This window comes from Oncorhynchus mykiss, chromosome 28 (assembly GCF_013265735.2).
Source record: "Oncorhynchus mykiss isolate Arlee chromosome 28, USDA_OmykA_1.1, whole genome shotgun sequence".
NCBI classification, from domain to species: Eukaryota; Metazoa; Chordata; class Actinopteri; order Salmoniformes; family Salmonidae; genus Oncorhynchus; species Oncorhynchus mykiss.
The window spans coordinates 32,191,802-32,213,957 of NC_048592.1; the positions used below are offsets into that span (position 1 = coordinate 32,191,802).

The 22,156-nt window shown below is 42.7% G+C and overlaps 2 protein-coding genes across 5 annotated transcripts in view; one reads left to right on the plus strand and one right to left on the minus strand.

The window, feature by feature from the left end:
* LOC110508994 (sorting nexin-16) lies at window positions 1-10,023 on the minus strand. 4 transcript variants are annotated; one of them, XM_036966209.1, is made up of 9 exons: window positions 9,901-10,023; window positions 6,952-7,054; window positions 6,520-6,862; window positions 5,202-5,288; window positions 2,024-2,172; window positions 1,751-1,820; window positions 1,220-1,356; window positions 791-985; window positions 1-522 (listed from the first exon to the last, which is right to left on the minus strand). In XM_036966209.1, exons 3-9 carry the CDS (start codon window positions 6,844-6,846, stop codon window positions 423-425), a joined length of 1,065 nt encoding a protein of 354 aa, XP_036822104.1. In that variant the 5' UTR covers window positions 6,847-6,862; window positions 6,952-7,054; window positions 9,901-10,023; the 3' UTR covers window positions 1-422. The 4 variants fall into 4 exon arrangements, with proteins under 4 accessions (XP_036822104.1, XP_021445602.1, XP_021445601.1 ...); XM_021589927.2 differs by lacking the exon at window positions 9,901-10,023 and adding an exon at window positions 7,448-7,585 and having other exon boundaries at window positions 6,520-6,859; XM_021589926.2 differs by lacking the exon at window positions 9,901-10,023 and adding an exon at window positions 7,448-7,584.
* The window catches only part of LOC110508995 (receptor-interacting serine/threonine-protein kinase 2), a 21,526-nt gene continuing 9,383 nt past the window's right edge, over window positions 10,014-22,156 (plus strand). The window contains exons 1-8 of the mRNA XM_021589929.2: window positions 10,014-10,244; window positions 11,062-11,215; window positions 13,296-13,451; window positions 14,031-14,188; window positions 18,934-18,983; window positions 19,311-19,472; window positions 19,911-19,996; window positions 20,681-20,788. Coding sequence (XP_021445604.1) covers window positions 10,048-10,244; window positions 11,062-11,215; window positions 13,296-13,451; window positions 14,031-14,188; window positions 18,934-18,983; window positions 19,311-19,472; window positions 19,911-19,996; window positions 20,681-20,788 — 1,071 coding nt within the window. The 5' untranslated portion in view covers window positions 10,014-10,047. The remainder of the gene's footprint in view (window positions 10,245-11,061; window positions 11,216-13,295; window positions 13,452-14,030; window positions 14,189-18,933; window positions 18,984-19,310; window positions 19,473-19,910; window positions 19,997-20,680; window positions 20,789-22,156) is intronic.

The following is a 22,156-nucleotide window of genomic DNA, read 5'->3' on the forward strand; positions in this document are numbered from 1 at the left end:
CGTTTTAAGATCAATCAAGTTTATTAGTATTGCTTTTCGCAGGGAGGAGAACCTGAGTACAGTACTACAGTACTTAGCTTTGTAGAAAAGAGATTGATGTAAGGCAGTTAGACACATATTGCAGTATATCTTCACTTGATTATTTTACAACCAAGGCATTAGATGAGAGCAGAACAAGTGTTGGAAATCAATACTCATCTACAGTATATTTCTAGAATCCTTAGACACACAACCCCCCCCCCCCCCCCCCCACCCACACACACACACCTTATATGAAAACTTCAATCACCCATTAACGCAGTCACTACAAGCAAGAATCTGTACATGAAGTCTATACACTCGTAGCTCATCATCAGTCCATCTTGGAATAATATACTTTTCCAGGTCCCAGGTCAGAATCAAATGCAGAATTCCACATCATTCTATGGAGTTGTTGAATTTATAAAAGCGTCTGGTGAACAATCAATGGCCGCAGATGACCAGTACGCCCCATGACCCTTGAGTGGCCCTTGGATTTCTGAGCTGGATTGACAGAGAGTAGGTAAAAGGTCAGAGGTCAAATTAAACATTGTTACATCACAAAGCACAGAGACATAGATGAAATATCCTATTATGTCTCCATGAGAGGAGGTAAACAGTGATCTGTACATCATATGGGTCTGTTAATTGGAGTTTAAGATTATTTACAGGTCAGATAACCTGTATAACATCTAGCTCAGGTTGGCACAAGTAGCTCTGTGGACAGGAGAGATGGTTGTGTGTCTAAAGACACGAGATGTCAACGAGGTACCTTCTTCTTTCAGGACATGTCTCCTGGTCAGCCTCCAATGCAGTGGATGATCCCCTGTCTGTGTCTATGTCCGCCTCTCCGTCTGTGTCTCTGTGTCTGTCTGCGGCAGTGTCTGTGTCAGAGCTGTTCTCACTGCCTAGGGCTGATAGTCTGCTGCTCTCTGGAGTAAGGCCCTCTGGGCTGGGGGACTTACCACTGAGACAGAGGGACACCATGTTAACACACATACTGTAGAAACACATACACAATACATACATCTAAAAGCCCACAGACACACACACACACAACTGGATCGTGTGGTCAGATCATGTGGGAGATGGGGAGTACATCTTGCAATTTCCACGAGAACTCAGGACCCTTTTCAGACACACAAACACACAATCGCCTGATTTCTAGGTCTTCAGACACTGAGAAAGAACAAATCCTCACTTCACTCTCTTCTCCAGGAGCCCAATGTGGGTCTGTCTCTCATCCAGGGCTGTTTTCAAAGAGTCAATCTCTCGCTGTTTCTCCGACAGGTCCCTCTGTAGACGGTGGTTGGTCTCCTCCAGCGTCTCACAGAAAGCCTGTCAGCAAGATTGCCACAATAAACCGAACCTGGATTATGTTCATGAGGCACCAAATGGAAGAACACTGAATAAAACAGAGAGGAACTACCTAGACTTGTCCAATAAGAAAAGCTCATTTTTGTTTAATGTCAATAACATTTCCTGTCATATGCCCTACTGAACACAACCCTAGTTCTATTTGGCTCAGTTGGTTGAAGTATGCTGCTTGCCACACAATTGTTAAATTATTCACAATTGACATTCCGAGACCATAGCATGGAGCCAGCTAAGTATTTGGTAGGTCTACTATCTTGATAAGATCTCTCTAGCAAAATACATGTGTTCTCAATGAGACTAACCTGTATTATTAAAAGGTTAATGATAATAAAAAAGTACTGTAGAGATAGCTCACCCTGCTCTCCTCCAGGCTGTCAAAGGGGCCTGGCGGATCATCCAGACAAAGGAACTGTCTGACCGCTTCACTGTGGGGGAAAGGTCAAAGGTCAGAAAGACGACATGGACATCCTCCAATATAATTACGATCTGTGCACTCACTGCAGATACACTCAAGAGTAGTACCAAACACACACGCACACACAAAAGACACACTCTTGATTTCTCTTGAAAACGACATGTGAGACAACCCTAGATAAAATAAAGGTGAAGGGGAAATGCTGAAGTCCACCTGTTGGTGAGATCTCTGTGTGCTATGAGGTTCTGTAGGAAGGCTTGTAGGCCTAACTGTCTCTCCTCCAGAAACTCCATGTCGTAGTTATCCTTGAACCAGCGCTTGGGTGGAAGGGCTAGTCTGAACCTGGGAAATAACTCCTTAAGCTGAGAGAAAAACACAGAGAGAGAGCAGTTCAATATTTTATTCACATAAATTGCTCCCTCAAGTTGGAGGGTGTCAAGTTGATTTTATTGATCTCCTCGTATGATCTCACCAATTTGGCCCTTGATTTGGCACAATTAAATGAGTCACAGGGAGCCACACACAGAGACAAATACAAAGCACGCCATCTCCATCCATTTGGCGAATTTGACCATAATTCTATCCTCCTGATTCCTGCTTCCAAGCATTAAATCAGGAAGCAGCAGTGACTCTGTCTAAAAAAAGTGGTCAGATGAAGCAGATGCTAAACTACTGGACTGTTTTGCTAGCACAGACTGGAATATGTTCCGGGATTCTTCTGATGGCATTGAGGAGGACACCACATCAGTCACTGGCTTCATCAATAAGTGCATCGACGAAGTCGTCCCCACAGTGACTGTACGGACATACCCCAACCAGAAGACATGGATTACAGGCAACATTTGCACTGAGCTAAAGGCTAGAGCTGCCACTTTCAAGGAGCGGGACTCTAACCTGGAAGCTTATAAGAAATCCCGCTATGCCCTCCGACGAACCATCAAACACGAAAAGCATCAATACAGGACTAAGATCGAATGTGGCAGGGCTTGCAAACTATTACAGACTACAAAGGGAAGCACAGCCGAGAACAGGCCAGTGACACAAGCCTACCAGACAAGCTAAAATACTTCCATGCTTGCTTCAAGGCAAGTAACACTGAAACATGCATGAGAGCATCAGCTGTTCCCGGACAACTGTGTGATCACGCTCTCCGCTGCCGATGTGAGTAAGACCTTTAAACAGGTCAACATTCACAAGGCCACAGGGTCAGACGGATTACCAGGACGTGTACTCCATGTATGCGCTGACCAACTGGCAAGTGTCTTCACTGACATTTTCAACCTCTTCCTATCCGAGTCTGTAATACCAACATGTTTCAAGCAGACCACCATAGTCCCTGTGCCAAAGAACACTAAGTTAACCTGCCTAAATGACTACCGACCAGTAGCACTCACGTCTGTAGCCATAAAATGCTTTGAAAGGCTGGTCATGGCTCACATCAACACCATTATCCCAGAAAGCCAAGACCCACTCCAATTTGCATACAGCCCCAACAGATCACAGATGATGCAATCTTCCATTGAAGAAAAATCTGCCGTTTCCAGCTGCAATAGTAATTTACCAGAATTCTGGTCACATTAGATGTCGAGAGTCTATATACCAGCATTCCCCATGTGGGGGGGTTGGGGGGGGGCTGTCAGCACTAGCACACTATTTGGGAGACAGAGATACTAGTGAATATCGAACAAACTTCATTCTAGAGCTGACAAAATATGTTTTGAAGTATAACTATTTCAGGTTTAATGATGAATACTACTTCCAAACTAATGGAACATCGATGGGTTCCACATTCACTCCGAGTTATGCTAACCTTTATGTGGGTCTTTTTGAAGAAAGTTTTGTTAATAAAGAAAACGGAAATCCATTTTTGAATAAAGTCCTGAAGTGGTATCGATATATTGACTACATTTTTTTGCATATGGGAAGGAACTGAACTGAGCTGTCAGATTTTATGGCACTACTCAATGACATTGACCCTAATCTCAAATTCACTATTGAATCCTGGACTTCCTGACAGGCCGTCCCTAGATGGTAAGGGTAGGTAACAACACATCCTCCATGCTGATCCCATTACGGGGTCCCCTCAGGGGTGCGTGCTCAGTCCCCTCCTGTACTCCCTGTTCACGCATGACTGCAGGGCCAGGCACGACTCCAACACCATCATTAAGTTTGCCGGTGACACAACAGTGGTAGGCCTGATCACCGACAACGATGAAACAGCCGGAGGTCAGTGACCAGACCGTGTGGTGCCAGTACAACAACCTCTCCCTCAACGTGATCAAGACAAAGGAGATGATTGTGGACAACAGGAAAAGGAGAACCGAGCACGCACCCATGAACATCAACGAGGCTGCAGTGGAGCAGGTTGAGAGCTTCAAGTTCCTTGGTGTCCACATCACCAACAAACTGTCATGGTCCAAGCAAACCAAGACGGTCGTGAAGAGGGCTCAACAAAACCTATTCCCCCTTAGGAGACTAAAAAGATTTGGCATGGGTCCTCAGATCCTCAAAAGGTTTTACAGCTGCACCATCGAGAGCATCCTGACGGTTTGCATCACTGCCTGGTATGGCAACTGCTTGCCCTCTGACCGGAAGGCACTACAGGGGGTAGTGTGTACAGCCCAGTGCATCACCGGGGCTAAGCTTCCTGCCATCCAGGAACTCTATCCCAGGTGGTGTCAGAGGAAGGACCTAAAAAAATAGTCAAAGACTCCAGCCACCCTAGTCATAGACTGTCCTCTCTGCTACCACACAGAAAGCGGTACCGGAGCACCAAGTCTAGGTCCAAAAGACTTCTTAACAGCTTCTAGCCCCAAGCCATAAGAATCCTGAACAGCTAATCAAATGGCTACCCAGATTTGCATTGCCCCCCCCCCCCCCCCCCCCCCCCCTCTATGCTGCTGCTACTCTCTGTTATTATCTTATCAATGCATAGTCACTTTAATAACTCTGCCTACATGTACATATTACCTCAAATAACTCGACACCAATGTCCCCGCACATTGACTCTGTACCAGTACCCCCTGTATATAGCCTCCACATTGACTCTGTACCAGTACCCCCTGTATATAGCCCCTCTATTGTTATTTACTGCTGCTCTTTAACTATTTCTTATCTCTTACTTTCTTTTTTTCCCTTAAAACTGCATTGTTGGTTAAGGGTTGTAAGTAAGCATTTCACTGTAAGGTCTACTACACCTGTTGTATTCAGCATTTCACTGTAAGGTCTACTACACCTGTTGTATTCAGCATTTCACTGTAAGGTCTACTACACCTGTTGTATTCGGCGCATGTGACAAATACAATTGGACTTGATAGAAATAGAATGGCCAGTTCATCCAGTGGAAGGGACTATTCAGAACTGAGCCCTGGTGTCTGCTGCAGAAGCTCACCTTATCGTTGAGTCTGGCGAAGTCTGTGTACCTTCTGAAGATCACCCAGTTCTCTTCCTCATTCCTTCTCACCAAGATTTTATACACCTGCAGTGAAAAATAAACCATGTTATTTTTGTATCATATACTTTATGCCAGGGATCATCAATAGCGACGGAACTATTTTTTCTTGAGCGGATGGTCGGGGGACAGGAACATAATTACAAATCATTTGGAGACTGAAAATTGAGCGCAAGAAGCTCAAACAGATGTAATGTTTGACTGAAACCTTGCTTACATTTGTATATGATGGCATGTCTCCCTATTATGTGTGGGAATGCTTGGGAACATATATCTGAAATTACTTAGAGATGATTTCCTGGTGTTTTTGCAGTCTTTTATGTCCAACAATAAAAAATGTACAGTGAGGACAAACTATTTTTTTTTTTAATAGAAAATGTGGGGGGCCGAAAACCACTTTGGCCCGTGGGCTGCCAGTTGGGCAACTCTGCTGTATACACACAAAGACATGGATGTAAGTAACCACAGCCATAACACAATGTTTGTTCAGTTCTGTTAAAGGTATACTCTTATCAGACACTTAATGTATCTCTCAGCACCACTAATCTTTAGATACTACTTTAGTGAGTGTGTTATAAAACCAAGCCAACTACACACAAAAACACAGTATCTGATGCCATTTAAAATATATATATATATATATATATATATATATATATATATATATATATATATATATATATATATATATATCTGAAAAGGAAGATAGAAATTACAAAGCAGCATCAATCTTTCTAAAAGGAGATTGTGGTTGTAAGAATAAAATACAGCTACCCTACCTAACTGAATCACACTCCAGAGTCACTTCCTTGTGACTGGTTGTCTATCTCTGGTCATTTAACAACACACCACACACACACACACACACACACACACACACACACACACACACACACACACACACACACACACACACACACACACACACACACACTATTAGTTCAGCCTTTTCCATGAATGAGAGCACACATGATAGAGGCAGTCACAAAATCGTATGGAATTCAACCAGATGGGATGTTGATTATTAAATGTGCCTCCTATAACTCTTTAAAACAACATGCTGCATACGACAGTAACTACCATTTAATAACTGATGGGAACCTGGAACATGGATGGAACTTTTAAACCAAGTTCCCTGACATCATGTGTGCAGGATTTTTTGTCCCAGCTAAGTACCACCTGCTTCAACTAATTTGTTTAATCAAATAAGTTGTGATCATAGAATTACAATCAATTAATCATATGGGTGACTCCTTACCGTGAACTTTGCCCTCTCCTCCATGACCTCATAGCCCAGCAGGGAAGGGGTGAGGGGCCTCTCCCAACTGTCCCCTGGAGTACCATCCTCCTGGACCGACCCCTGCTCCCCTCCTCTGGATATCCTGTACCCCTCGGGGCTGGAACACGCCTGGGGGAGGCTCGGACAGGCTACCGTGGCCCCCCAGGACCCAGTGGCCTTCACCCAGGGGGACTTTCCAGGAGGTGAAAAGCCAGAGCTAGAGATAATACCCAGGGGGGGGGTCCTCTTTGGCCAGGTCGGGGTTCGTTCCATGGGGACAGGCACTGGGACAAAGGGGGTGGCCATCTTACCTCTTTACCTTCTTGAATAATGAAGCAGAGAAACAGGAGCTTGAGTTGTTACATTGTGATCCATTATCTGTTCGAGAGAGAGAGATATTTGGATACTCACATACTGTAGCCTATCCCTGGCTTTTAGAAACGAATTGCTCTGATTTGGAGAAGGAGATGTGGATACTGGACAGATCGGAGAAGATAGTCCGCATGCCTGACAGCTGTAGATGATAAAGAAACTAAGAAATTCCGGTCAGATTCTCTGGAATCACCGACGTATGCATACCAGATGAAGTTCATGGACAGAACATCTGCATTGTCAATCACTCACTTCCCGCATTATCCTAGCGAAACAAGACGGAAAAATGACCCCTTCCGGGCATGGGCAGACGGATACGCTAACGTAAACATGATAATTCCTGCCGAGCATATTAGAAAGTTCAGTGTGAATATCCGACTCAAATAGGTTTATTTATCACTCGATGCTTTTATTGTAGCCTACTTTGAGTGGTCACAAAATAATTATTAGATCAAAATCATTACACTTTGGCTAACTTTTATTTTTTTCTCTCCATTTAGCTAGTTTATGCAAAGACCCACCCCACTGGGCATACCGTTTGAATTGACGTTGTTTCCACAACAACCAACGTGGAATAGACGTTGAATTACAATCTGTATCCAGTGGGACAGCTCTGACAATTCACGCCTCTACAGTATGATGCCGCGTTCACATACTACTAGGAAACTCGCAATTCCCGACATGCCAACTGTTGGAACACGTGCCGCATTTAACGAAACAGCAGTTTGACAATTCCGAGTTTCCTAGTTCCGACTAGCATAAGAACGCGGCATTAGTTTGGAAACTGTGGATGTGTACCAATTTTATTTGGTTCCCTCTCACGTCAGCTAGACATAAACGCGCACTTCTCTTTCACAATCGGTCACAAACAACATTGGAGCAAAATTCCCTTGTAGAGACCCATGTCCTTCAAAGTTATTTGAAAACAATCACGTCATGATACCCAAATATCTGGGAAATTCCCTAATAGATTGGAAAATCTACAATCCGCTTGCTTGAGTTTTCTATCTTGCTCCAGTGTCCTAGCGCATTATCTCTCAAAAAGCGAAAACATCAACTCTTACAAATGCATCACCAAAATGTATTTGTATACTAGTTTTTTTGGGGGGATAAACTATCAATGACAAACCAGACATGGATGTGTTTGGGTTAAATGCGGAAGACGCATTTCAGTTGAATGCATTCAGTTGTAGAACTGACCCTTCCCTTTTCTTACTGTCCAGTAGACAAGACAATGGACCTGATCGGACAGCTCAGAGCTTCTGCTCTTGTCTGTCCATAAGAAACAATTGGATTGGTGGAAGAGGCAGGGCAGGCCAGGAGCAAGGAAGAGGGTGTGGTCAAGCAAGGCATCCCCCGAGGCTAGATGCCCTAATGTTTTTATCAGAACGGGCGTAGATTAGTTTCGCCTTTTTCTTTTCCCGACATGAGTTTGTGGTGTTTACTTTAAAAAAAAAAAAAAAAAAATATATAAAAGATAAAAAACGTCATTAAAATTATAGCTCACAACTGTGCAGGGGGAGAGGGGTGGGGCGCTAAAGGAGTGCATTCACATATATCTACACACTTTCATACACACACAATTGATTGTAATTTTTTTATATATATTTTTTTTTTACTGTCCACAATATATTACATATATTTATTGTCTCTCTGTGGTCACAAAAAAAACGAGTGTCGCATGTGGGCGTGTCTAAATCCCGCCAATTTCCCAGCAAAGGCGTTCAAAGATACCGTAAAGTAAATATATGGGCAACAAAACCTATATATTTCAACTTGTCTTTTTCGTGTTTTACTTTCATTTTTTGCCGCGTTATTAAATATGATGGTATATATTTGCTACTTGACACGTCAAACGAATTATAGCAAAGTACTTCAGATGGTGCCAGAATGTTGCAGTCCTTTTTGAAGAGTCAATGAGCTTGTTTTAGTGGTAAGGCTGAAGCAACCGAGTGCAGAAGAAAGTCCAGAAGGAAAGCTGGGGAAAGTACATCTGCGCCTGCATTACTTGCTGTTTGGGGTTTTAGGCTGGGTTTCTGTACAGCACTTTGTGACATAGGCTGATGTAAGGGCTTTATAAATAAATTTGATTGATTGATTGAGTCGGACAATGATGGCTCAGTGCAACATGGCAGTGTTGCCATTGTTTTATAAAGTGTTTCTTTGTCATTTCGAAATAAACATATCTCAAACCTCCATATTACACACTCACAAACTGTAAATATGTGTGTACATTGTACTTTTAATTGTTTACCGAGAGAGCCTCATATCACATTAAATTGTACATATCCACATGAATGCGGGTCACATCTTCGGTCAAATTCGCGTGGGTCAAACAAACAACAACTGAACATTGCAGTCGAAACTTCATGACCTTTGATCACATGGTTTTTGTGACGTTCATGAAGTCGATGTAAGGAGCAAATCGGACCGTTTTTATCCCCATAATATATCGCACTTTGAAATGAGACTTGACAAAATTGGTCCGCTCGAACGAGCCCAATCACAACGCCATAACGTTCGGATCCTGAATGTAACTCAAAAGAAACCCGGAAGGGTCTTGTCATCCTATCCCTTCACACAATTACAACAACGGACACAGAAACCACCGCTTTCGTAGTTACCTAAACGTAAAATGTAAACATTGCTGTCCTTATTTTAATCAGTCAGTTATTTTGTAGCACGCTACTAGCTAACTAATGACGGACTTCTACAGGGTCAAGAATATGCCCCAATGCCGTGTCTTTAGCTTACAAGTATAAATCAGTCACCGGTTGTTTTGGCGTGGAGTGGTTTTTAGTCCCTAACGTTACTCGCTAGAGAGTTGGATACATTGACAGAAAAGGACAGTCTAACATTTTTTTGTTAGCAACAATTCAAGTCACTGTTTTTTTTTTTCTTCCGACGTCCAGTTGCAATCATTAACACTGGCAGCGCGAGCACATTATATCAAACCTGCAAGTCAAACGTCATCACGTAGCTAGCTACCTTTTTAATGGAACTGTACTCGGCTCTGTCAAGCCACCAGGGTCTTTTCGTTGCATCGGGAACAGGAACTCTCAATTCCGCTTTCTCTTTTAGTCAGAGGAGGACAAGCTTTTTTCAAGAGCTCCTTATTGTAGGTTCACAATAATTATGGAGCAGCAGCACACGGGCTGTGTGAACCTTTGTAGTCTCACGAGCACTCTACCGGTGATCCCCTATCAAAAGCTGACGGACTTGCATTACCTGAGTAAAGGTGGGTTCGGAACCGTGTTCAAGGCACAGCATTGCGATTGGCGGACCACCGTTGCCATCAAGTGTCTGAAATTGGATTCGCCTGTTGGCGAAAGGTATGTTTGTTCAAATCGAGATCTAATCTATCATCGCCTTGTCAGATTTGATTAATGTATCGACTAGATAGGCCATGATCATGACTCAAAGTTCCAGTACATTACACATAAGTCATTAGTCGAATACGTGTTCTGTACAGGGGAGTTTCATTAATATCCCCGACACTAAATCTGAGCATTGCCATGGATAATTAACATGCGTTGCTTGCGGTACGGTTTTGCAACCATGAGAACCATATCTTTCATGTCAGCGATAAAGGATTTTCAAAATACAAAAGGTTTAAATTGATACACCTTTTTTTATAGGGTTCCCACACGGCCACATTTCCATGTTACAGCGTTTGTTTACAGGAGACGGTGACTAACTGACCTGTGCTAATTAGCTCTCTGCGTCTCCGAACATCTGTGTGTAAACGGAAGACAGGCGCCACAAACGTGTTGTCAGGGAAAAATACTGTCGGCTGCAACTGTGTTAAATACAGTGTGTATTTTGCATTTGTGAAATTATTTTGATATGAAAGTAGAGGGATTTGGCTTCGAGGCATCTCGCCCTTTTTAAATAGAACACGTAAGGTCCTTGGACTAAGAAGTAAAGTTAGGCTCTCTAGTCCAATATTGGGCTAAAGGAGAAGTAGATATTACGAGCCTCATGGATATGTGCCAATTTGAATAGAAAATACATTAATTTCACTGTTTTCTATCACTCAGAAATGTACCTTATTTTTTTCAATACACACAAAGATTCAATATGAATCTCAATTCCTGTGTCATTTGAATGACTAATGTCAAAATGTTCTCATCATGACTGTGTTTACAGGGAGAGGAATTGCCTACTGAAGGAGGCGGAGGTGCTTCACAAGGCCAGGTTCAACTACATCATCCAAATCTTTGGCGTGTGCAACGAGCCTGAGTTCTTCTGCATCGTCACTGAGTACATGAGCAATGGCTCTCTGGATCAGCTGCTTCACGAGGTACACACCGTTAGTAAGAACAGTGTACCTGTTCAAACAAGGGAGTTGGGACTGAGGCACAAGAATCTTGCCATACCAGTCTAGGGGCTTTTCATTTCCTTCTCCCACAACTGTTTCGAAGCAGAGTATAGGCATAGTGTTTACCACTATCATTTTGAATGAAGAAGAATGTCATTCAGGCTATCAGATTGCAATACTCTCGCTATGACTGAAAAATGTGAGCGCTGCGATGTCGGCACAATACTTAGCACTGGCATTTCTTCTCATTCCCCCCAGTCCAGGGGTCTCCTACATTTTCTAGCATTTAGAGCTTCTTTTAATACAATGAAACATCCCGAGCTACAACTTTTTTTCCCTAGTTTTTAAATAGGCACATTCTCTTCTCCACTACCCTGCAACTCTTCCCCAGGTCTTTAGTGTACAAGAAAAAGTAGTGCACTATTTTTTTCTGTCGATTATACCAAGTAAAAGAATGGTTAATAAACAACTCAGTAAAAATGTTCCTGGTTTTAGATTGTAATTTTTAGAGTGAAATAAAATTAACAATTGATCATAGAGAAACAATGGAATTGGATGTTCTGAGTCCATGTCAATGGTTAATCACATCTGAAGACTATTTTTCATTGAGCATCTAGCGAGTGAGGCATGTGATGTCTAATGTCACAGTCTAGCAATGGTTCTGTACTGCTCATTTCATGCCAAAGTTTGCAAATAATAGGAACAAATTCTATACAGTGCATTTGGAAACTATTCAGACCCTTTCCCCAAATGTTCTTACGTTACAGCCTTATTCTAAAATGGATTAAAACATTTTTTCAAAAATGTTAAAGTCCATCTACACACAATACCCCATAATGACAAAGGGAAAACTGTTTTTTAGATTTTTTTTTTACAAATTAGCAAGCATAAAAAAAACATACCTTATTTACATAAATATTCAGACCCTTTGCTATGAGACTTGAACTTGAGCTCCGGTGCATCCTGTTTCCATTGATCATTCTTGAGATGTTTCTACAACTTGATTGGAGTCCACCTGTGGTCGAAGGAATTGTCCCTAGAGCTCAGAGACAGGATTGTCGAGGCACAGATCTGGTGATGGATAAGAAAACATGTCTGTAGCATTGAAGGTCCCCAAGAACACAGTGGCCTCCCTCATTCTTAAATGGAAGAAGTGTGGAATCACAGACACACTTCCTAGAGCTGGCCGCCCTACCAGACTGAGCAATCAGAGTCAGGCCTTTGTCAGGGACAGAGCTCCAGAGTTCCTCTGTGGAGACGGGATAACCTTCTAGAAGGACAATCATCTCTGCAGCACTCCACCTTTCAGGCCTATATGGTAGAGTGGCCAGACAAAAGCCACTCCTCAGTAAAAGGCACATGACGGCCTGCTTGAAGTTTGCCAAAAGGCACCTAAAGGACTCTCAGACCATGAGAAACCAGATTATCTTGTCTGATGAAACCAAGATTGAACTCTTTGGTCTGAATGCCAAGTGTCACTTCTAGAGGAAACCTGGAACCATCCCTAGGGAGAAGCATGGTGGTGGCAGCATCATGCTGTGGGGATGTTTTTCAGTGGAAGAGACTGGAAGACTAGTCAGGATCATGGGAAAGATGAACGGAGCAAAGTACAGAGATCTTTGATAAAATTCTGCTCCAGAGCACTCAGGACCTCAGACCGGGGCTAAGGTTCACTTTCCCAACAGCACAACGACCGTAAGCACACAGCCAAGACCCCGCAGGAGTGGCTTTGGGACAAGTCTCTGAATGTCCTCGAGTGGCCCAGCCCGAGCCCCGACTTGAATCCGATCAATATTGCTGAACATTAATTGGCAGATATTGTGTTAGGTTTGGCAATTTAAGCAAATCGTGGCCAACCAGGGTTGTGATGATGTCAATGTTGCATTTTTTTTAAATGGAGCTGGCAGCTTGCAGTGTCTGATACTTGTGAGATTTGTTTATGACTGTTTGCGGTAGAACATTTGAAAATGTCATGTACTTTCAGAATTGTTTGGCGAGTTACTCTTAGGTGGGCTGCGAGCTACTGGTAGTACTTTCCCTTCTCTCCTCCCACACTCTGTAGAAGACAGTGTACCCCCTGCTGGCCTGGTCGTTGAGGCTGCGTGTCCTGTACGAGATAGCTCTAGGGGTTAACTTCCTACACAACATGACCCCACCCCTCCTGCACCACGACCTCAAAACGCAGAACATTCTGCTCGACGGAGAGTTTCATGTCAAGGTGTGTGTGTCAACCTCTGTCTTACTTAGCAGTTTTCATATTATATAGTCCCCTGAATCACTGTTCGTCTAAGCCTATTGTTTTACAAAGCATGTTGACAAATAACATTTGATTTTGTTTGCTAAGGCAAAGGCAATTTGTCTTCCATTTAATATGACCGAAATATTCATGGTTCCAATTAAACTGTTTGGTCATACTGAAAACGGGGGCAGGAGATGATTAAAATATGAATCAGCTCTCCATCATCCAGCTCAACCCTCCTGCATGAACCAATCTAATCTTCATCTGCCCCTATTAAGCTTCATGTATTAATGAGGCTTTTAACTGACTAAAGTCGTAATGGCCCAGATTCATTTTGGTTGTGTATAAATAAACAGCATTTTCGAATTTCCCTGAGAAATAGCCTAGGCCTACATATTTGAATGTCTCTGATGATCAATGTCTCCTTGGAAGTTCAGGGTTGTGTTCTTGTAGGGAGAAAATGTTTGAAAACAAGGAAGTACTACCTGTCCAATAAGAATTTTCACTTTTCGTTGCAAAATCCTGCTCTCAAAACCCAGTTGTCCTTGTTGTGTCCAGATAGCAGATTTTGGCCTGTCTAAGTGGCGTCAGCTATCCATCAGTAAAGGCTCAGGATCCAAGCCACCTGAGATGGGGGGCACCGTCATCTACATGCCACCCGAAGCTTACGAACCCTCCAAGAGCCGCAGGGCAGATGCCAAACACGACATGTACAGGTGAGCCAACAAGAACCAGGTTTTGAATTAAAGGACCTGGCCAGATCTGTTTGTGCTTTAGCCAGCCCCTCTGCTATATGCATGGCATGACAATGAACAACCGAGCACTATGCTAAAGCCCAAAGTGATATGGCATCCAGGCAACCTGTAAGTCATGAATAATATTAACATACTGTAGCTAGGTTCAGACCACTATCTTAAAGGGCCTCTAAAAAGTCTAAATCCAACTTTTCATCTGACCATATCCTGTGATTTCTTTATTCTGTATCAGCTAAAAATGTTTGATCACAATACAGCGTTTAGGCTTTTAGCATAGCCCCTTTTCCACCCCTGGCTTCCCCCTACTAGCTAACCACTAGCAGCCTTGAAACACATCACTTATTAGCAGTTCAGCATTTCTCCTACTGTTACACAAAATCAAGATTAACATTGTCTATCATAATATACAATTGACGTCTATGACCAAACTGGCTAACACTCTGTTGTTGGCCAATGGGAGCTATAGCTAGCCACATGCTAAACTGAGAGCCGCTACTACTAGCAGCAGTAAATCCATATATAATGGCTAACACAAACATTGGCTACCATGATATCCTGCAAATTATATCCAATAAAGATCAGGCAGTTCAGCAAAAATAAAGACATACCTTGAAATAAACAATGACATTCATCCAATATTATTTGACAATTTCTGTAACGTGCCGCCACCAACAGACCATTCCCTTCTTGGCATCAAAGCCGGAATGAATAGAAGAATGGCGCTGGAGGGAATAGCAGACGTTTTACGGGCTCCTGGCCAATTGTGCTATTTTTTTTTTGTTGGGTTGTTGTGCTGATCGTAACTTTTTTTTTGTCCATAATGTTTCCATTATCATTTCCTATGACCGAAAAGAGCTTCTGGACATCAGAAAAGCGATCACTAACCTCGATTTGGATGAGGATTTCTACTTCAATGAGTTGGCGGCGAAGTACATATTGCTCATCCCGGACCAGGCCCAAATTCCCGACGATCAAAAAAGGAAGAGGCGGTGTTATAGAGGCCGGCGTGCAGGATACCCAACGACACTACGCCGGCATGTGGATAAACCGCCTCTACCCTCCGTTCGTTCTATTGGCAAACGTGCAATCACTGGAAAATAAATTGGACGAGCTCCATTCGAGACTATCCTATCAACGTGATCTGAAGAACTGTAATATCCTATGTTTTTCAGTCGTGGCTGAACAAAATCATTTAAAATATAAATCTAGTAGGTTTTTCTATACATCAGCAAGACAGAATGGCATCGTCGGGTAAACTCAAAGGGGGTGGTGTGTGTCTCTGTTAACAACCGCTGGTGCACAATCTCTAATATTACGGAAGTCTCAAGGTTCTGTTCACCTGAGTTAGAATACCTCATGATAAGCTGTAGGCCATACCATTTAACAAGAGTTTTTACAACACATTTTTTTTTAAGTGGATGCTAAGCTACAGGACTGTTTTGCTATCGCAGACTAGAATATGTTCCAGGATTCATCCAATGGCATTGAGGAGTTTACCCCATCAGTCACCTTCTTCATTAATTAGTGCATTGACGACATCATCACCCACAGTGACCGCACATACATATCCCAGCCAGAAGCCATGGATTACAGGCAACATCCACACTGAGCTAAAGGCTGCAGATTTCAAGGAGCGGGACACCAATCTGGATGCTTGTAAGACATCATCAAACAGACAAAGCGTCAATACAGGACTAAGACTGAATCCTATTACACCGGCTCTGACACTTGTCGAATGTGGCAGGGCTTGCAAACTATCACAATTTACAAAGGGAAACCCAGCAGCGAGCTGCCCAGTGATGCAACCTATCAGACAAGCTAAATGCCTTCTATGCTTGGTTTGAGGCAAGCAATACTGAACCATGCATGAGAGCACCAGCTGCTTTGGACGACTGTGTGATCAAGATCTCTGTAGCCGACATAAGAACTTTTTAAGCAGGCTAACATTCACAAGTCCACAGGGCCAGAACGATTACCAGGATGCGTACTCCGAGCATGCACTGACCAGCTGGCAAGTGTTTTCAATGACATTTTCAATCTCTCCCTGACCCAGTCTGTATTACCTACATGTTTCAAGCAGACCACCATAGTCCATGTGCCCAAGATTGCCAAGGTAACCTGTTTAAATGACTGTCGCCCTATAGTACTCAACATCTGTAGCCATTAAATGCTTTGAAAGGCTAGTTGTGGCTCACATCAATCGTCCCAGGCACCCTGGACCCATTCCAATTCTCCTACCACCACAGATGGAGGTACTCTCCATTAAACTCCACACTTCCCTTTCCCACCTGGACAACAAGAACACCTCCATGAGAATGATTTTCATTGACTATAGCTCAGCGTTCAACACCATAGTGCCCTTCAAGCTCATCACTAAGCTAAGGACCTTGGGACTAAACACCTCCCTCTGCAAATCGATTCTGGACTTGCTCATGGGCTGCCCCCAGGTGGTGTGGGTAGGAAACATCTGCCATGCTGACCCTCAAAACGAGGGTCTCGGGTGCGTGCCTAGTCCCCTCCTGTACTCCCTGTTCACCCATGACTGTATCTGCGCACGACTCCAACACCATCAAATTTGCTGACGACACCGGTGGTAGGCCTGATCACTGACAACAGTGAGACAGCCTATACGGAGGTGGTCAGAGTAGTAGTATGGTGCCAGGAGAAAAACCTCCCTCAATGTCAGCAAGACAAAAGAGCTGATCGTGCTCTTCAGGAAACGTGAATGGAGGCATGCTCGGCCCTTCCATCGACCGGGCTGTAGTGGAGTGGGTCGAGAACTTCAAGTTCCTCGATGTCCACATCACCTATCATGGTCCAAATACACCAACCAACATTAATAGGGCACGACAAAGCCTATTTCCCCCCTCAGGAGACTGAAAAGATTTGGCATGGGCCCTCAGATCCTCAAAGTTCTACAGTTACACCATTGAAAGCATCTTGATTGGCTGCATCACCACTTGGTATGGCAACTGCTTGGCATCCGACAATAAGACGCTACAGAAGGTAGTGTGTACGGCCCAGTACATCCCTGGGTTCCTGAACAGCTTGGGGTTCCTGAACAGCTTGTACCCACAGCTGAACAGCTTGTACCCACAAGCCATAAGATCGCTGAACACTTAATCAAATGGCTACCCGGACTATTTGTATTGACCAGGTTTTTTTTATTGCACAGACTCTCTTGCACTGGCTCTATGCACACTTACTTGACCCACACATACTAAACTGACACTCCCAACACACCCACACAAACATATTTCTGTGGGGATCTACCTCAAATATACAATTAGTTTCTACAACATTCCTTGCATATCATTTTTCAAAGGGAGTAGCAGAAGTGTCATTTTTCACAACTTTAAAGGGGGCTGAACTTCCTGATTTTAGCCTCTGTTTCAATTATCTTCATTAAGAAATGAAACTGCGAATGGGGTTTTGTTTGTTTTTGTGTGTGTGTGTGCGAATGTGAGAAGCATTTGTACTTCACTCTGGCAAAATGGTACACAGTTAGTACATCACCCTTTTTAGATAACTTGAAACAGTTTAACCAGGTCTTGTGTCTGGAAGTAGCCTAAACTAGCTACTGTAGCAAGCTAGCCAACTTCTTTCGCCAATTAGCTTCAGCCGGCCGGTGTGCGTCCGTGGCAAAGTTGGTTTGACTTTGGATTGCCTGTCTGTGGGGCTAGTTAAGGACCGTCAATAAATTGCACAATGTAAATGGAACAGTATTTTCATGTTGCACAACTTTTTAGTTCTCATTAAATGTGTTCAATATTTGTACATGGATTTCTACAATTGAGTTGGTTTGAGGTTTTTAAGTAATTGAAATTTGGAGCTATTGACATTTTAAAAATATTGTCCCATGTACATTATGTAATTTACTGATGGTCCCTAACTAACCCCATATATGTCAAATAAAATGTACCATGGGCATTATAATTGGGTTGCATGCAGCTGCTTTCCGAATTGATGATTACTTGGGTGCTGTGGGCAGGATTGAAATAAACTGTTACGGTACCCTTAATTCCGTGACATACCATAATTAAGAAATAATCTCGCAAATCTCAGTTTTGGACGAGACTGACTATGACAAATTATCCTATTTTAGACTTTGTAGTCCATTTTGACACCTAGAATAAATGTCTGACTCCTATCGATGCCACAGGCCGTTTTCAAAAGGAGAAGTTGCTTATCATGTTTAGTTGCTATTTAATAGAAGATTGTATTTCAAGGCAAGTGTAGTATTTAGCCTTAGGTAAATCAATCCACATTCCTCCCGGAGCAAACGGTGAAGTACTTTGTTAAGTTTCAATTTCATTGATCTCAGTGAGCGTCTCTAAGGTGCTTGCCCTTTCTAGATGAACACCCCCTTAAAGGAACCCCTTGTTTCAGTGAAGATGTCACAAAAGGAAATGCTGAAAAGAGATATGAGACTAGCCCTTCAAGTTCCCCTAACCTCTGACTGATTCACAGTCACTGGGGCTTTTGGGCAGTAGACTGTCATGGTGACTGAGTCATGCCTCCACTGGGAAGTGTATTGGCCTTTTGTGTACGACTGAGGAAATGAGATTCATGACTGACTCTTAGTATTAGACATCCCTTTGAGGGGAATGCTCATCTGACATCAATATTTATTTTTCTCCCCAGAGGCTGCTATTCTAACTGTGGGTCAAATAAAGCTTCTTTTTTTTTTTATGTTCCCATTTTAGTTACGCAATCATTATGTGGGAGGTGCTGGCCAGGAGGATACCATTTGAAGGTAATTTAAGGTTTAGATGTTGTTTTTACTGGTGGAATGCAGTATAGAATGTTTGTAAAAGCAATGTGTTTTTTTTATGGATGTTAATAACCTCTTTTATGGAATCATATAACCTCATTCAAAATAAATGTTGTCAGCTATACATACACGTTAGATTAGCCTCATGACCTTACTGTTTCTTGTCAGTGACATATACCAAACTCATGAGTTAACATTTATAGTCCTCTGCATGCTCAAAAATAGTGGTGGGATTTCCAGACGCAAGTGATATTAAATCTTCATTCAGAAGTTAAAAAAAACTGAGTGAGCATTTGTATTTCTGTACAGAGGCGACCAACCCCATGCAGATCATGTTCAGCGTGCTGCGGGGGGCACGTCCGGAAACAGGCCTGGACTGTCTGCCAGGGGACATCCCCAGCAGGGAGACACTCATCAACCTCATGACTTTCGGCTGGACCGCTAACCCCGACGAACGGCAATCCTTCCTCCGTAAGAGACATGACCTCTAACCTTTGACCTCAACTCGTTACCTTCACATAGGCTGAAGTTGCCCCTAGACCTCAGAACAGTTTGGCGCTTTCGTGACACAAATGTTTATGGTTAGGATTTGGGAAAAATAAGCTGATTCTGGATCTGTGCCTAATGGGGACTTCTACTCACAGCCAACAAATACCTCTTTCTTCTCAGTAAGAGATCACCCCTCACCTTTCATCTTAACTCACAGTAACCTTTACTGACTCAGACAGATGCCATTCTAACCTTATCTTGTTACTTGGCACAGAAACCTCCCTTATGATCAATATACCTAACTCAATGTTTTGTACAATTAATACATTGATGTCAATGTATTATCTATGTAGGTGTTGCAAGTATACATTTGTCCCTAAAAACTATAGAGCCATAACAGTCTCTACTTGTCTTGTGCAGAGTGTGTGATGGAGCTGGAGCCAATGCTGAGGAGGTTCGATGAAATCAACGTCCTGGAGGCCGTGCTGGAGGTCAAGAAGTCAAAGGTCAGTCAGTGCGAGATTGTCCAGTACACAGGTCAAAAGGAAAAGGTTTGGCAGGAAACATACAGACCCAAGTCATTCACTATGACTCAAGTAACCTCATCCCCAGGCTCATATGACCTCCCTGTGTATTGTTTTAATGTTTTAGTTCTGTTTGTGATAGCCCCAAATTTGATGACTTCAGACTTGACCAGGGTTTGGCGCATCGTGACTCATTGATATGTCTTGAGATGGATGACTTGACAAATGACGAACAGAGAGACAAATGTATGACTTCACATTTTGGTAGAAATAATCCAACCCCTACTTTCACTTCCTTATTCACCGTTTAACGTGGAAAGAAATGCACACAATGATTTGCATCAGTTTATTTTTAAGCAATAAGGTATGAGGAGGTGTGGTATATGGCCAATATACCATGGCTAAGGGCTGTTCTAATGCACAACGTATCACGGAGTGCCTGGATACAGCCCATAGTCATGGTATATTGGTCATAATACCACAAATCTCTGAGGTGTCTTATTGCTATTATAAACTGGTTACCAACGTAATTAGAGCAGTAAAAATAAGTGTTTTGTCATACCTGTGGTATACGGTCTGATATACCATGGCTGTCAGTTAATCAGCGTTCAGCGTTCGAACCACCCAGTTTATAAAGCAGCATATATTCTCTCTCTCTCTCTCTAGCTGATGAGGCGGGCAAGCTGTTACTCTGCCACACCCGTGGTGTGTGAGAGGGGGAGGGAAGAGGAGAAGTCTCTGAACATTCTGAAGAACAACCCCAGTCCCTGGCCAGTGAGTATAATGACCGGCTGTCCCCGGCAAAAATGTTTTTTGGGTCAACCGAGAGTCCTCTTTTTTTACCAATTGATAGGTCAACATTTTCGAACGTGTATTTTTCATTATATAGACACACCCTGTGTGTTTATTAATAAAATAAACTATAGGCACAGAGCTTATCTGATGCTTTAAGGGTTTGATGAAATAATTAAGATGCACAAATGTGGCAGTTTATTCATGTTCTTCAATCACATTCATCCATCTATTCCGCCTGTGCAACGAACATGAAAGTAAATCGTATCAACTATCAACTGTCAGGCCTGATGCTCGCCCTAGCAACATTGAATCAACTATTCTGAGCTCTGTTTCCCACGCCAGTGAGATCTGGACAGACATCTGTATTTGCGCAAAGTTGAGAAGTAATCAGGTTTCCACTGGATCAGAGCATGATGTTTTTTCCATTCGCGCCGAAGCTCGATGGTCCTCAAAAGGAAGAGAGCTGGAAAGATTTGACAAATACATTGAGAAGCTATTGTCATTCTCAATGGATGTAAAAACAGACTTTGATTGATTTAAATAATTATTTTGCGTGGTATGGTAAGTTAATACTGTCAGACATCCCTAAATGGGCAAGTTTGTACATTTGTGCATAGGCCAGGTAGCCTAGGCCTACTTCTATGCGTAATCGGGTCCTTACTCAACATTGACAGGAGCGCTTCAAACAAAAGACAATGAATTAATTGGCAGAACTTGTTTCTCATAAGTGTAGCGTAGGTTTTATTTTACCTTTATTTAACTAGGCAAGTCAGTTAAGAACAAATTCTTATTTTCAATGACGGCCTGTTCAGGGGCAGAATGACAGACCTTGTCAGCTCAGGGGTTTGAACTTGCAACCTTCCGGTTACCAGTCCAACTCTCTAACCACTAGGCTACCCTGCCGTCTCAGGTTGTGAGCTCTACAAACAACGTGTCTACTCTAATACTAATAATATTAATATATTGAATGCATTATCAGAAATTACCATAACAAACATTGTAGATTAGAAATTATTGGGATTAATGGTAAATGTACAACTGGTGATATATTGTATGTAATGGGGAATTGATAGTTAGCGTCTATCAGAGGGCAAACAATTTACACAATGAAGTTTTCTTGACTCAACATTTAAAATTATACCCAAGACAAATTATCTTCACATACTATAGGCCTAAGGAATACTCTCATGAACTGTGGTAGGTCCAAAGCAGTAGCCATCTATGGAAAAACCAATGCAATTTCACTTTTTTTTTTTTTTTAATCAAATTGCTTGGCGTGCCAAGGCAAATAGCCTCATGGCACGCATGCCTTGTGTTGCCGATGCCTGTCTGAGAGTGATGGCCTGT